The sequence below is a fragment of the Panthera uncia genome, chromosome D4 (assembly GCF_023721935.1).
Source record: "Panthera uncia isolate 11264 chromosome D4, Puncia_PCG_1.0, whole genome shotgun sequence".
Taxonomy (NCBI): domain Eukaryota; kingdom Metazoa; phylum Chordata; class Mammalia; order Carnivora; family Felidae; genus Panthera; species Panthera uncia.
Window position 1 is genome coordinate 84116205 of NC_064807.1, and position 14103 is coordinate 84130307.

The 14103-nt window shown below is 58.0% G+C and overlaps 1 protein-coding gene across 3 annotated transcripts; it reads right to left on the bottom strand.

The window, feature by feature from the left end:
* Positions 1–2218: 2218 nt before the first annotated feature.
* Positions 2219–10618, bottom strand: AK1 (adenylate kinase 1). Of its 3 annotated transcripts, XM_049629163.1 has the most exons (8): positions 10558–10618; positions 7927–7998; positions 7702–7740; positions 6257–6292; positions 5923–6086; positions 5110–5226; positions 2708–2899; positions 2219–2456 (listed from the first exon to the last, which is right to left on the bottom strand). In XM_049629163.1, the coding sequence occupies exons 3-8, from the start codon at positions 7706–7708 to the stop codon at positions 2388–2390; spliced, it is 585 nt and encodes a 194-aa protein (XP_049485120.1). In that variant the 5' UTR covers positions 7709–7740; positions 7927–7998; positions 10558–10618; the 3' UTR covers positions 2219–2387. The 3 variants fall into 3 exon arrangements, with proteins under 3 accessions (XP_049485120.1, XP_049485123.1, XP_049485116.1); XM_049629166.1 differs by lacking the exon at positions 7927–7998 and having other exon boundaries at positions 10558–10606; XM_049629159.1 differs by lacking the exons at positions 7702–7740; positions 7927–7998; positions 10558–10618 and adding an exon at positions 6457–6588.
* Between the last annotated feature and the right edge of the window lie 3485 nt (positions 10619–14103).

Below are 14103 nucleotides of genomic sequence, written 5' to 3' on the forward strand. Positions count from 1 at the left end.
GACTCAGTCGGTTGAGTGTCCAACTTCGGCTCAGATCATGATCTCACGGTTTGTGGGTTCGAGCCCCGCGTCGGGCTCTGTGCTGACAGCTCGGAGCCTGGAGCCTGCTTCCGATTCTGCGTCTCCCTCTCTCTCTGCCCCTCTCCTGCTCACGCTCTCTCTCTCTCAGAAATAGACATTAAAAACAAAACAAAACAAAACAAAAATCCTCTTTCTGAGACTCCCATTGCCCCTAGAGGAGAGACTGGATGCTTGGGTCGGCATTCAAGGCCCTGCAAACCTGGCCCCTCCGGGCTTGTCTCTTGCTACTGTACCCCCTTCTCGCCCGTATTCCATCCAACAGGCCTCTGTGACTCGGCAGAGCTGTTCCCTCTACCCTTCCGTGCCCTTACAGTGAAGAGGGCTCCTAGGAATGTTGAAGGCCCCACTAGAGAGCTCCAGCTCAAGGAACCCGCTGCCACCAGGGGACCCCTGTGCACTCAGCTGCTGAAAACTGATCTCAGTTTTGTGAGCACGGGCCCCCTCCTGGCACTGGAGGTGGGGGGGGGGCACATCCCAGCAGGCGGCGGCTTATGAGCCTGTCTTGCCAGCACGGCCCGGTGCTCTGGAAAACACGCACAGAGGACACCCTCAAAAGGAGTGTCTGTGGTAGCAGGGACCGGGTGATGGTCACTGGAGCTTTTACATTTCTGTGTTTTTTCAAGCCGCTTCTTGTTTTAAGCGCATAAAGTGATTCTGCGGCGAACAGTAGTTGGGGTCAGCCTAGATTGTCATTCACCTGGGACACACCTGGAGTGACGGTGCAGTAACTAGAAAAAAATACGCATGACGAAGATGCTTCTGTCAGGTGATCTCCGTAGCGCCTCGTCATCTTTGGAGTGTTTTCCCCGCTCGTTTTCGGCGTGTTTTCTCCGCGTCTCTTCCCCGCTGATCCCCGCAGCCCTGTGCTAGGTGCGTGTGTGCGTGTTAGCCCGCTTGGTCGGATGTGCCCGCTGCCGGAGGTGGAAGGTCACAGCGAGATCGAGGCCCCCCCCGCACACCCCAGCTGGCACGGGGAACAGAGGCCAGCAGCAGAGACCTGCCCTCCCGCACCCACCCGGGGCCAGAAGGCTCATCCCCCCACGACGCCTGCCTTCTCCTACCTCCCCTGTGCTGGCTTTACTTGTGCTGTTATTCTTTCAATAGACTCACCTTTCATAACTTAAATATGTTTATTTTAAAGGAAAGTTTAAATAACTAATGCAGAAGGGAGACCAGCCACGCTTGCCGTAAATAAAAGGGGACACACCTTGGGCCCAATCAGCCCCACGTCGCCAGGTGTGGCCCGCTGAAGGTTCTCTTGGCTCTAAAGGGAGTCGGTGGGGACTAGGACGGGTGTTAAGGACACGTGAGCACCAAGTTGAGCCTTCCTCGGTGAGGAGGTCACAGAGTGAAAGAACAGAAAAGGGAAGGTGCTTCTCCCCCAGGGATTTCTGGGGCGCCCCCGAAGCACCCCAGCCCTGCACCATCCCCAAGGCCACTCTGGTCTCGGCTCCCGCAGGCCCCAGTGACTCCCTCCCACACCCCCGTTCAGCGTGTTCTCGTCCTACCCTTGGGAGGGGAGGGGTGCAGGGGGCACGGACCCTAACTCAGATTTGGAAATGGGCTCAGAAAGGGCAGGCTGTGACCCGTCCGGGGAGGCACCGGTGGGAGGCCCTTCGTGTCTCGCCTCCTCAGGGAGGTGCCGCGGACCCTTCCATCCCGATGCCCTTTCCGGACGCTCAGAGCTTCTTACACGCAGGAGGCCAATTACTGCCCCCCCAGCCAGCTGACATGTGCCACCCCCACTGCCCAGGAAGCCCCCCACAGCCTATAACCTCACTGCCTACTGCACACAGGCCCCAGTGGGGTTCAGCATAGAAAACATGCTCAGAGACATGAGGGGTCAGGGCCAAGGCCGCACAGCAAGGGTTCAGAGGAACACAGGCCAGGGCCCAGCTCTGCCTGACCACAAGTCCCTGAGAGCAAGGACCCTGCCTCAGTCACCCGGGACCCCCAGACCCAGCATGCCCTGGGTAAGGAAGGGCCCTGGGTCTTCCTTCCCCTGGTACTAGGGGAGGGCAGCTGGCCGAGGCGGGGTGAGGGGCTTGAGGAGGACTGGGAGGGTGAGGGGCTGCTGGAGGCCACATCACGTGGATCAACTCCAGTGAAAGCAAAGAAAAAGGAATAAAACCGAATGTCCTTGGAAATTCCTTTAGTGCTTGGCTGTCCATGAAAACAGGATAAAGTGGCTTCCTCTGTCTGTGCTCCAGCCGGGCAGGGTGGAGGCGCTGAGCTCAGGCCAGGACAGCCTCAGGTCAGCACGGGGTGGGGTGGGGGGGGCAGCAGGGGAAGGGGCTCCAGTGCTGCTACTTGAGGGCATCCAGGTGGGTGCAGACTTGGGAGAAGACATTGTCCACGGAGCCTTCGGCATTGACCTGCAGGGAGACGGCCGGGAGGGCAGAGATGCTGGGGAGGGCCATGCGGGCCTCATTGGGGCAGGGGCTCACTTCCCCCAGAGGTGTGGCCTGACTCTCTGAGCCCAGCCACAGGGGACAGCAGCCCATCACGGAGCCAGCGGGGAAACCAAGGCCCGGAATGGAGGGTTGGCCCAGGGTCACGGGGATTTTGGCCAACCCAGGCAAAACTCCAGATTCCTGGGGCTACCCGCGGCCTGCAGGGGGCGCACCTTGCGTACGATGCCACGTTTCTCATAAAAGGCGATGACAGGTTCCGTGGCCTTGTAGTAGGTCTCTAGTCGCTTCTTGATGGTCTCCTCATTGTCATCCACACGCCCGCTGGTCTCTCCGCGCTTCAGGAGCCGCTGGGTCATGGTCTCAGGGCCTGCGTCCACATACAGCAGCAGCGTGGGCTGTCCGATCTGCGGGTGGGGCGGTAGTCACAGGGGCCCCATTCCTGTCCCCCGGGGGCCATCTCCTCCCCATCCTCCCATGCCCGAGGCCTCACCTGAGACCCACTCAGATCAGACCATCAAGCCCTTCCCCAGGGCAGCCTAAAGGACCTTCCTAAAACTACTCCTCTCCTCCAAACTCTCCCATAGCTCTCCAGCGCCCTCAGAGAGGGCCTCCCGCCTTCCTCACCTTGTGTTTCCCACTCCTTTGCTCTCCTGGCTTCAGTCACACCGATTCTCTGAAGTCTAGGCTCTCGTCAACCTCCTCCCAAGCCAGGCCTTCGCTCATGCCAAGAATCCTCATCCTCAATCCCAAGTACTTGCCTTCAGATTTGAGCTAAAATCTCATTCCTCTGGGGCAGTCTGCCCAGATGCAACCCACGCCCCCCCCACCCCGCCCACCGTCCCCAGCCCTCTGGGGCACACTCTTGAGTCCCCTTTACTTCTCTGCCCAGAATGTCTCAGGAGGCCTCTGGTGATTCACTTAGTGTCCCTCTCCCCTGCCAGTCCAGGAGCCCCTAAGGACATCAAGGCATCTGTCTGACACAGCAGGGCTGGACAGGACTTGACTGAGGGGTGACGGGCTGCCGAGCTCTGGGGGCTTCTGAATAACGTCACTGTTGTTGGAATAAGCCGGGAAGGGCAAGGAAGGAGGCTGACCTGTCCTCCTTCGGTGAGGCCCTGATGCCCCCTGGTGTCCAGATCTGAGAAGACGTGTTGCCGGGACCCCTGGAGCCCATGGCAGGGCTGGGCCTTTGCGCTGAGCCCACCACCCACAGTGGCGCCCCCAACAGCCCCAGGAAGGAAGGAGACTTTTAGTAATCTCATTTTCTAGATGTGGCCCTGAGGGTCAGAGGTGACGTCACACAGCTGGTATGGGTGGGTCATGACAGGACGTGCCTTGAGGCTGCCTAGCACCTGACTACAGGGTCCGTGGCCTCCCAGTCTGAAGGAAGCCCAGACCGCTTCCATTTCAAAGACAGGGCAACTGAGGCCCAGAGCAGGGTAGACACTTTCTGGAGGTCCTGTGGGCACTTCAAGGTCAGGAAATCCAATCTCCTTCCACTGGAGGAGGCTCAAAGTTATGGAAGCCCAAAGGTGGCCCCAGCCTCACAGGCTTGGGAAGTGGGGGTTGGGGGTCTGGTCCTGCCCCAGCCTGTCGGGATGCCTGGTCCTCCCCACAAGGCCAGGGAGGAGTCCCTCTGCCAAGAAAACTCCTTGAGCCCAGCCCCCACCCTTGCACTTGCTTGCAGCCCTGTTTCCCTAGTATGACCTGTGACACCGGAGGCGTGGGTGTATGTGTGTGTGCCCACGTGTGTGCGCATGTGTATATCCCTGTGTATCAGTGAGCTGTGTCCGTGTACGTACACGTATGTGCGTGCATGTGCGTTGCCAGACGTGTGTGCACATGTATGCGTGCCTGTGTGCATGTGTGTATGTGCCTGTGGCTTTGTGCTGTGTATATGCACGCACACGTGCGTGTGCTTGGGGCCTGTGTGCATATGTCTGGGAGAGGTGCCCCCACCCTGTTTTCCTGGTGGGAAGCTGTTCAGGCAACTCGGGGCCGTCATCCTCAAGGCCTACTTTTTCTAGGCCTTTCACAGACTCCCCGCGGCCCACGTTAGGAGACTGGACTCCCCACCCTGGCACTGGAGGCCTCCAGCCAGGCCTGAATCGCCTCTCCCACATCATCCTGGTTGCCCTGCCCCATAGATTCTCTTCTCCCCATGCCAGCCGGAGCCTTCCAGCCCTGTCCCTCCCACTCCCTGGCCCTCTGTGTTTGTAAGGTGCCAAGCCCCACTTTTGGAGGGTACGTTCTCTCTAATCTCCATTCTGCTCCTTAAGGCAGCTGCCAACTGTGTCTTCCCATTTTGCAAATGGGGGGGACACTGAGGGTCAGGGAGGCAGAATGATGGACCTCAGGCCTGTTGAGCTGGAACCTGAGCTCGGGTTTGTGAGCTCCCCAGCCTGTGCTTCCTCCTCTTCTAGACTTTTCTTCTAAACTTCTAGAAAGACTTCCAGAAAGTCTTCTCCAGTTTCCCTCCTTACCCCTCTCCCCACCCCAACCCCACAATCAGTGTCTCTTTGCCCCAAACTCTCTCTGGCCATCGTGGCAGCCCTCTTTCCACCCGACCACCCCACATCACAGCTCCCAAATGCACCCACCAAGTTGCACTTACCTTCCGCTCAAACTCCTCTCCCTGCTGTACTTCCCGAGGGTAGCCATCGATCAGGAAGCCTTTGGAAGTATCTACCTTGGCCACCATGGCATCTCGGAGCATGTCCAACACTGTCTCCTGGGGGCACCGGAAAAGATGGCGGGGTCATGAACCCCTCTCCCTCCACCTTCCTCTAGGCCTCTGCCCTAATAAAGAAGTTTCAAACAAGCCTCTCTCTCCAGGAAGCTTCCTTTGAATGTGAAGGCTTGACTGGCTGATTAAATCATTCATTCACCCATTCATTCATTCACTCAATAATATCGATGGAGCCCCTGTTCCCTGCCAGCTCCCGTCCAGGGATCTGAGGACACCACTGTGAACAAAGCAGGCCTTCCTCAAGAAGCTCACAGTGTGGTGAGGCCGGTTCATCAATTTCCAAACATGGCACAGGTTGAATGGGCAGAGAAGGGGTTATAAAATTAGGGGGTCTGAGCCCAAATCTGTGGAGCCAGGAGAGTCTGAAAGCTGAGGAGGAAAGAACATTCCAGGCAGGAAGGAATATAATGAGTTGGACGGGACAGAAAGGCCAGGGCAGCTGGAGGGCGGAGAGCTGGGGAGAGGGGGGTTGAGTGGGTGGAGTGAGGCTAAATGGGTCAGCAGGGCAGGGTCCTAGAGGCTCTGGGAGCTTCTAGAAGGAATTTTCTGCCAAGGGCCATGAGGACCAAAGCCAGGAGTGTTTGGAGCCAGGGAAGGTCAAGGCAGAGTGTCATGGGCTCTGCTGGCTGGAGCCCACTCAGGGCCACCATCACCCCCCACCCCACCGGGCCCACTCACCAGTGGCACCAGCTGTCCCTTCTCCATGATTTCCGACAGCATCTTGCCCCTGGCCGAGCCCGAGCTGACCTCGGCCCGCAGGAGGTCCCCGGTGGAGAGGTGGGTGTAGCCGTACTTCTGGACAATCTTCTCACACTGGGTGCCCTTCCCCGAGCCGGGCCCTCCTGCAAGCGCCCACCCGTTCAGAAGCCCCAGGAAATGGGGCCGCCGCAGGGATAGGGTCACCCCGCAGAGAAGGGGCAGCGCCCCAGGGTGCCACCCCAGGCCCAGGCTCCCACCGACGCCTGCAAAGAGCCTCCCTGCTGGCCGCCTTCCCCGCCTGCCTTGGACTCACCCACCACAAAGATGATCTTGGTTTTCTTCAGCTTCTCTGTGGGAGAGAAGAGGGGAGCAGAGTTCAGTCACTCGCTTGGCAAACGGCACCTCGGGAGGGACAGGCCTGGGCCGGGCCCTCTAAAGCCTGGAGCCTCTGAGGGGCTGGGACACCCACCCTCGCAGCCCCTCCCTGTGGGCGGCTGGGCAACGGCGGGTCACCTCTGGCCTTACAGTCTTCTGTGTTGTGGAGGTTTCTCACGCAGCAGGCCCCCATGGTTCCCGTTCTGCTGTGTCCCCTACCCTTTCCCTCCCAGACCCCGGGCCTGCCCATCGCCCGCCTTCCCTGGGCGGTACAAACGTGGAGTCGGCAACCACAACATACGTTGCCCCGGAGACGGTTGCCAGGGAAGCCGGCTGCGGTGGGCACAAAGAACCCTTGCCCAGAGTGGGAGGTGCGCTGATGCTCCCGCCTCAGCCCCGCCCTTAGAACTCAGCAGGACCACAGCCTCACCAGACCGAGGGAAACTGAGGCCTGCTCCAAGGGCTCCAGACCCAGAACCGGAAGCTGGGCCCTCTTCCCAGGCGGCCTGGCCTTCCCCTCTTCTCAGGGAGAAGAAGGTCCTCACTGTGTAACCTTAGGAAAGGAGTCCCTGGCCCTCTCTGGCTCTCTGTCCCTCCCCACTGACGAAGGCCTGGCAGCTCCCAGGGGCCCTCTGGCCCCGAGGCTGGAAACCCAGAGGAGTTATCTGTAGAACAACTTCTCCCGAGGGCTCCCATCAGCTGCCTGCCTTGGGCCGGCTACCACCTGGAGGTGGGGGAGGCCACAGCCCGGTGGCAGCTGCTGTTCGGAGCCCGAGGGGTGGCAGGGTGACCACCCGCTCGGGCGGCAGCAGCGGGCTCCTTTAAGGGCCACCCAGGCTGAGGCACAACGCCAAGGATGGGGCCGTGATGCCGCCAGGAGGCGGGCCTGCCAGGCTCCCTGCTGGCCCCATATCTCCCTCCAGGTCCCAGCCCATAGCAGCCAGGAGGGCCCCAGACATCCTCAAGACCCACCCTCTCTGGACAACGGGGAGACTGAGTCCCACAGAGGCGTTGGGCGCTGCCTCGTCCTTGTTAGGCTTGGCATTTACACACTTGGGGCCTCTCCCCAGGGCTAGCCTCCCCTTGCTAGCGCCCACCCTTTCTAGAAAGAGGCAGGGATTCGGCTCTATAAATACCGGTGTAGGAGGTGAGCTGTGGGGCCCTCAGGAGCCTCAAGGAGGCCTCATCGCTTCTAAAATTAATCCTGGAGCTGGCGCATCCCGTGAGATGCCTGAGGAGGATGTCGGAGGCTCCCAGACGGGCCCCTCTGGCAGCCCCAGAACCTCCCCCACCCCTTCCCAGAATGTCTCCTGAAAGCACACCCCCTTAACAGATGGGCACACTGAGGCCCAGACAATGAGCAGCAAAGAAGAGAATCACTACCTTCCATCCTGCTGAGGTCCGGGGAGCCGAGTCAGCGCTCTGCAAGACAAGGGCACAGGTGGGGCCGGTGAGGGGGGCTCTCCTCCATCCTGCCTCTGCTCCTGCCCAGCCCCACGGTGTGCCCCAGGCCCTGATGCTCCCAGCGGCACCGGGCAGCGAAGGCCCCCGGCAGGTTGGGTGACCTTGGGAAAGTCACCTTTCCTCCGTGTGTGTCCCCTGCCTCACCTGTAACAAAAGGGCGGCAGCCCCCTCCTGTCCACCTTTTCCCGCTGGAGGAGCCGGGTGGTGAGGGAGGTGCTGAGGGATGGAAACAGTGACATCAGCACCTGCTGGGCCGCTCCCTTTGTGAGTCCCAGAAAACAGGCGTCTGCCCAACACCTTGGTGATGCTCCCCCGGGGCCAGGAGGAAAGACTTGTGGAGGCCAGAGAGGGGGGACTTGAGCTGCAATACATCCCACCTGGGGTGGGGTTTGGACAAGGATGCTTAAAGGGACATCACGGAGGCCCGAGGGGGAGGAAGCTATAGGAGCTGCTCATGGGGGACACAGCCCTGTACAGCTGTCATGGGGGATCTCCGGCTCTCACCACCCTCCACATGGCCCCTGCCCCCTCACCCCCTCGAGGACCGTGTTCCTCAGCATGTGAGTCCACCCCGACCCCTCTGGGGACCCCACTCTGCTTCAACGTCCCCTCCCACCTACAGTTACCACCTACCCACCTCTGGCCTCCGTTCCCCAACCCCCGGCGGCCCTCCCCAAGGCTACCAGCTACCATCACAGCCACTCTTGCCTTGACCTTTGACGCCCGCCACAGCATTCCTCCCGCCTGGCATGCCCGCAACCCCAGGCCCTTTACTCCTCGCTCTCACTTTGGCTTCAGGTTCCCAGGACCCCTGCCTCTGCCCAGGCAGCCCCGGCCTCCCTTCCCAGCCCCGTGAGTCTACAGCCCCTGGACAGGCCCCAAGTCCCCACAGACCTTCCCACGTCCCCAGCTCCGTGCCCTATTACCCAGCCAGAGGCCCTGTCTTCTCTCACACCCGACTTCCACCCTGCACACCCACATCCCAACCCTCTTGCTCCCGAACCTCTCTGCAGTCTGTGTCCTCAACACCACTTCCTTGTTCCAAGCAGGGCACCTGGCCACTGCCCCGGCCTCCCGTGGGTCTCTCCATACCCCACCAGGCAGTCCGCAGGATTTTCTGTGAGAAGCATCAGACCACATCGCCCACCTGCTCAAAACCCTTCCACGTGTGGCTCCTTGGCTCCCAAGATAAAGCCTGGGCCCCTAACATGGCTGACAGGGCTCAGTAACCTGGCCCCCCCCCCCCCCCCCCCCCCCGCAGGCTTCACAGCCACCGCTTGAACCGCTTGGAACTTCCTCACCCACCATGACTGCGTCCCACCTCCAGGCCCAGCTACTGTTGCACCTGATGCCTGGATGCCTCTCCCAGGTGCTATTGTTTAGGACCCAGTTCAGGTGTCACCTCCTTCAGGAAGTCTTCCTGGACTCCGTCCTCCGCTCCCACACTGGCAGGTGCCTCCTTTGAACGCCCCCAGCATAGCACATACCACACGGTATCGGACCTCTCTGTGGAACTGCAGGCCTGTGTGCCCCACCAGACCGGGCCTGGCCCCAGGCTGAGCATAGGGCTGGGGGCCTCACTCCACCTCCCAGCTGTCTTGGAATGGATTTGAGGCTCGGCGAGAAGGAGAAACCTGCTCCAGAGCCAGGCTGGGGTCAAGCTCAGGGGTGCATTTTCTGCTGCTTTAGGCCTGGCACCCAGTAGGTCTTTCAGCAGGTTTATTGGCCGTCCTACCACTCATGGGCCATGAGTTATAGCCTTTTTCCTGCTGAGTGTGCTTAGGGAAGGGCAGATGCTGCCAATGGCCCGCGGCAGCTGGCAAGGGAGGAGGAGGGTCTCCAGTCCAGGGAGAGCCTGCAGTGACCCTGAGGAGTGGCCTCCAACCCACCTTGCCCTGCCTCTTCCCAGTAACCTAAGCCCCTCTGTCCTGCTGGCACCTGCCACTTCCTTCGTCCAAAATAACTTGAGTCGTGAGGAGGCATCACAGAGGCCAGGGGTCCAGGACGGAGTTGGGTTACAGGCTCAGCACCCAGACCTTATAAGGCCCCCGAGCCAGGCTGCAGCAACTCCTCTCATGACTGGGTGGTCTGCCGAGGGGCCTGGGGAAAAGGGGCCCGGGGGGACAGCGACCTAAGGGCTCATCGCTCAGCTGTGTGACCTTGGGCACCTGGTGTCCCCTCTCTGGGCCTGTATCCCTAGGCCGTGACCCGCTCCTGCTGGAGAGTCCTGAGTGGATCTCTGAGCGGTGCTCAGAAAAGGTGCCCCTAGGGCTCCCTTAGAGCCCTCACCAATCATCCGGGGGGCTTCCCGTCCCCCCCAGCGCTCAAAATGACATGGCAGGACAGCTCCTCCAATCACAAAGGCTGCCCCTGCCAGATCCTCCGGGGCAGGGAGTCAGGCCACAGCCCCCTTCCCTGGGCCCCAGCTGGGACGTGCCAAGGGCAGGGACCTGGAGCCCCAGCCCCAGGAGTGCCAGCCGGGACAAAGGGGCGACTGTCTAGGAGGCTAGGAAGGACGGCAACACACAAATCCCCGCCCCCCCCCCCCCCGCAGGGGCACACGCAGGGTGGCACAAACACCCAGAACAGAGCCTGGGGAGAACAGACAGGCAAAAATACACACGGATCATAACCACGGACACAAACACACAGCCGCACAAACCCCAAGGATGCCCCGACACACACAGGCTGGCGCCCGCCGGGCGCGCGCGGCTTCCCCACGCCCCGCAGAGGCGCCCCCCGCGCGCCCAGACATGCACACGGGCACACACTGACCTGGGGGAGGGGTGCGGCGGGCGCCGGGGCCAGTGGTGCCCTGCCCGTCCTCGCCGGCCGCCCGCAACGGCGACTATTTATAAGGCTGTCAGCAGCGCGCAGCATGCCGGGAGCCAGCGCTCCGCCAGGGCAGGGAGGGGGGAAGGAGGGAGGGAGAGCGGACCGGGAGGGGGGTGGGGGGCCGGACCGGGGTGAGCCCCGATGGGAAGCCACCAGAGCAAGGCCGGCGCCTCCCCGCCGCGCATCCCCCCCCCCCCCCTCGGTGGCTGTGCCTGCACACAGCACGGCACTTAACAGTTTGCAGAGGGCTTTCCGTTCCTGCCTGACCTCCGGTGTGCCCACATCTCGGCAGGGGAACAGGACCCGGCTTCCTGTAGGACAGCTGGGGAAACTGAGACCCGGAGAGAAGAGGCTCTTTGTGTAAAATCCCACAGCCGGTTGTTGGCAGAGAGAGGCCAGACCCAGCGCGGGAGGCAATCATTGCGTGGATTCTGGGGGCTTTGCCGGCCAGAACAGCCCTCCCCACCCCCAAGTACCTGCCCTCCTCAGATCCTGCCCAGGGACCCCTGGGCCAAGACCCACCTGGAACTCTCCGCCCCCCCCTCCGTTAGAAGGGGCCCAAGAACCCCCTGGAACTCGAACTCTCTCGGGACCCCCCAAAGACCGTCCATGTACCCATTTCCCAGCTAGTGGTTGTGTAGATTATATATATCAGCTCTGCCTCTGCAAAACTGCCAGGCAGCTCCCATGAGGTGAGCACGAGAATGTGGGACATTCAGAATGCTGAATGGGTCGTGGGCACCCAGATGGGGGACCACCAATCCTGATAAAAAGGACAGTTCCGGTTAACGAGCACTCACTGAGTCAGGCGCTGGGGCTCAGACGGGGTCCCTGAATCCTTAAGCACGGAGGAAAGTGAGGGTCATCCCCTTAAAATAGCTTGCCTGAGGTCCCCAGCGTGAACCTGAGAAAAATCCCTGAACACGAAACCTTATTTGCGGCTGAAAACGTCCTCCAGCTTTTCACACAGGAGCTACTGAACTGTTAAACTAGACAAAGGCATATGACTGAACCCAGAACTGTTGCACCCGCGTTCTTGAGAAAAACTGGATATTTTCCTAGTAACTGTCGTAATGCACTAGAAAATTGACGCACTGTAAAATGTCGTTCTCTCTTCCAATCGTAATGTTTGGAAAACAACTTGTGTGGTCTTCCTAATACTTCTACAATTTGCTAATAAAGACCCCCTGGCTTTTATTCCTCAAAGGGACACAATTTGGGTTGCTCCCTGAATCTGCGCTCCCCAAATTGCAATTCTCAGACGCCCAATAAATGCTTTTTATTTTGATTCTTCCTCTTTTCTCGGTCAAAACAGGTAGAAGTGATGTTTATTCATGGAGACCGGCACATAGCAGTAGGTGCTCAATAATGCAGCAGGGCAGAGACCGGGACCGTGCAGTGGCAGAACTCATGACCTTGAAGGTAGCAGCCCCAGATGACGGTGAGTGGAATTTAGAATTTGTCTCATAGGCACTAGGGAGCCATGGAAGGTGTTGGAGCAAGAGAGCGAGAGTACCAGGAGACTGAGACTGCCTCCGGTGGGTCATTTCTGAGCAACAACAGCCAGGATAATAAGGCCTGGGTCTAGTCCCAGCTCTGCCACCTGTGACATGAGACAAGGTCCTTGTCTCTTGCAAGCTTAGTTTCCCCATCTGTGGGAGGGATGGGTGCTGGGCCAGAGGTTCTGTCTTCAAAGTTGCTTGAAAGGCCCTCTCAAAAGCTGTCGGTGGCTGACTGCACCGGCACAACCTTTGGGGAAAGCAAACTGACGTCAATCAAAATTTTAAACATCCTCCTACTTTTAGGAATCCCACACGTGGGCACGAAATGTGTACACATGGGCACGAAATGTGGGCATGAAATGTGTCAGGTGCCAGAAGGGCCTGACTGATGGGACGGTGGTGCAGCCAGGCAGGGTGGGGTCATGGTCCTCGGTAGTGTCGGCATGAGAAAGGAAGCCAGAGGTCCGTGTGTCTGCCGAAGCAAGAGAAACAGGCAAAGAGCCCAGTGAAAATAATTCTAAACATGCAGGGGCGTGTGTGTGTAAAATCTATTCCTAGGGTTTTGTTTTTTTTTTTTTTTTTTTTTTTAACTTCTCTGAAATCGTGTTGTCTTATAATCAAATTGATGGTATCTTTAAGTTGATGAAATGAAGCAGAACAGAGGGGCCGGGGTGTGCACATGACCCTCCCTGGTGGGGGGGTGGGGGGCTTTCACTTTGAAAAAATTTACTTGTTTTTTTTTTAATGTTTATTTATTTGTTTTGAGAGAGAGAGTTGGAGCACGGAAGGTGCAGAGGGAGGGGGAGAGAGAGAATCCCAAGCAGGCTCCGAAGCTGTCAGTGCAGAGCCTGATGTGGGGCTTGATCCCATGAACCCTGAGATCATGACCTGAGCTGAAATCACATGTCAGACACTTAACCAACTGAGCCAGCCAGGCGCCCCTGGGACTTTCACTTCTTACTTAAAAGCTTCCATGCTTGCTTGCTTCCTTCTTTTTTGTATTAAAACAACCTATTACTTTACACATAAAACAATTTTAATATGGATGTACCTTGAGGACACAATGCTAAGTGAAGTCAGTCAGTCCCCAAAAGGACAAATATTGTATGACGCTACTTATGTGAAGTATCTAGAGTATTCAAGTTCATAGAAACAGAAAGCGGAATGGCAAACGGGGTGGGGCGGGATGGAGAAATTCAGAGTTGCCATTTAGCAGATTTTTTAAAACTTTTTTTTTACATTTGCTTATTTTTGAGACACAGAGAGAGACAGAGTACAAGTGGGGGAGGGGCAGAGAGAGAGGGAGACACAGAATCCGAAGCAGGCTCCAGGCTGTCAGCACAGAGCCCAACACAAGACTCCAACTCACAAACCATGATGAGATCATGACCTGGCCATTTAGCAGATTTTGAGTTTCGGACACGAAAGATAAGAAAGTTCTGAAGATGTTTTACGACAACGTAGATGTACCTAACACTACCCAAATGGATAAGTGGTAATTCTTCTGTGGTTTTTGCCACAATGAAAAAAATTCCATAATCTTAAAAATTGGGGAAAGAAATCCAATTTTAAGTACCTGTTTTATTCTGCATTCAAGTCTAAGCCATATTTCAGTCTATGTGAAAACACAAGTTTGCCTTTTGTGGAAGTTCAACGAGCTTTCCAACCTACCGAATTTCTGTATTTGAGTACCTGTTTTAATTATTCGTGTATGATCTGTGGATTTTCCACCAATGCTGGGATATTAAAGTGTCGGGATTTCTTCCCCCAGGTAGAACTTAAAGAAAGAAAAATGGAGGCAGAAAGGAAGAGAGGGAGGAAGGAGGAAAGGGGGCGGGGGGGGGGGCGGCAGGCAAAAATTGCATAAGGGAAAAATCTGGAAGATTGTTAACAGGATATGGGACCAGGAGATGCTATCTTGTACATTTGTATGGCTTATGTTACTTTGTAACATGAAAAAACAAAAAAAACCCAAAAAACATAT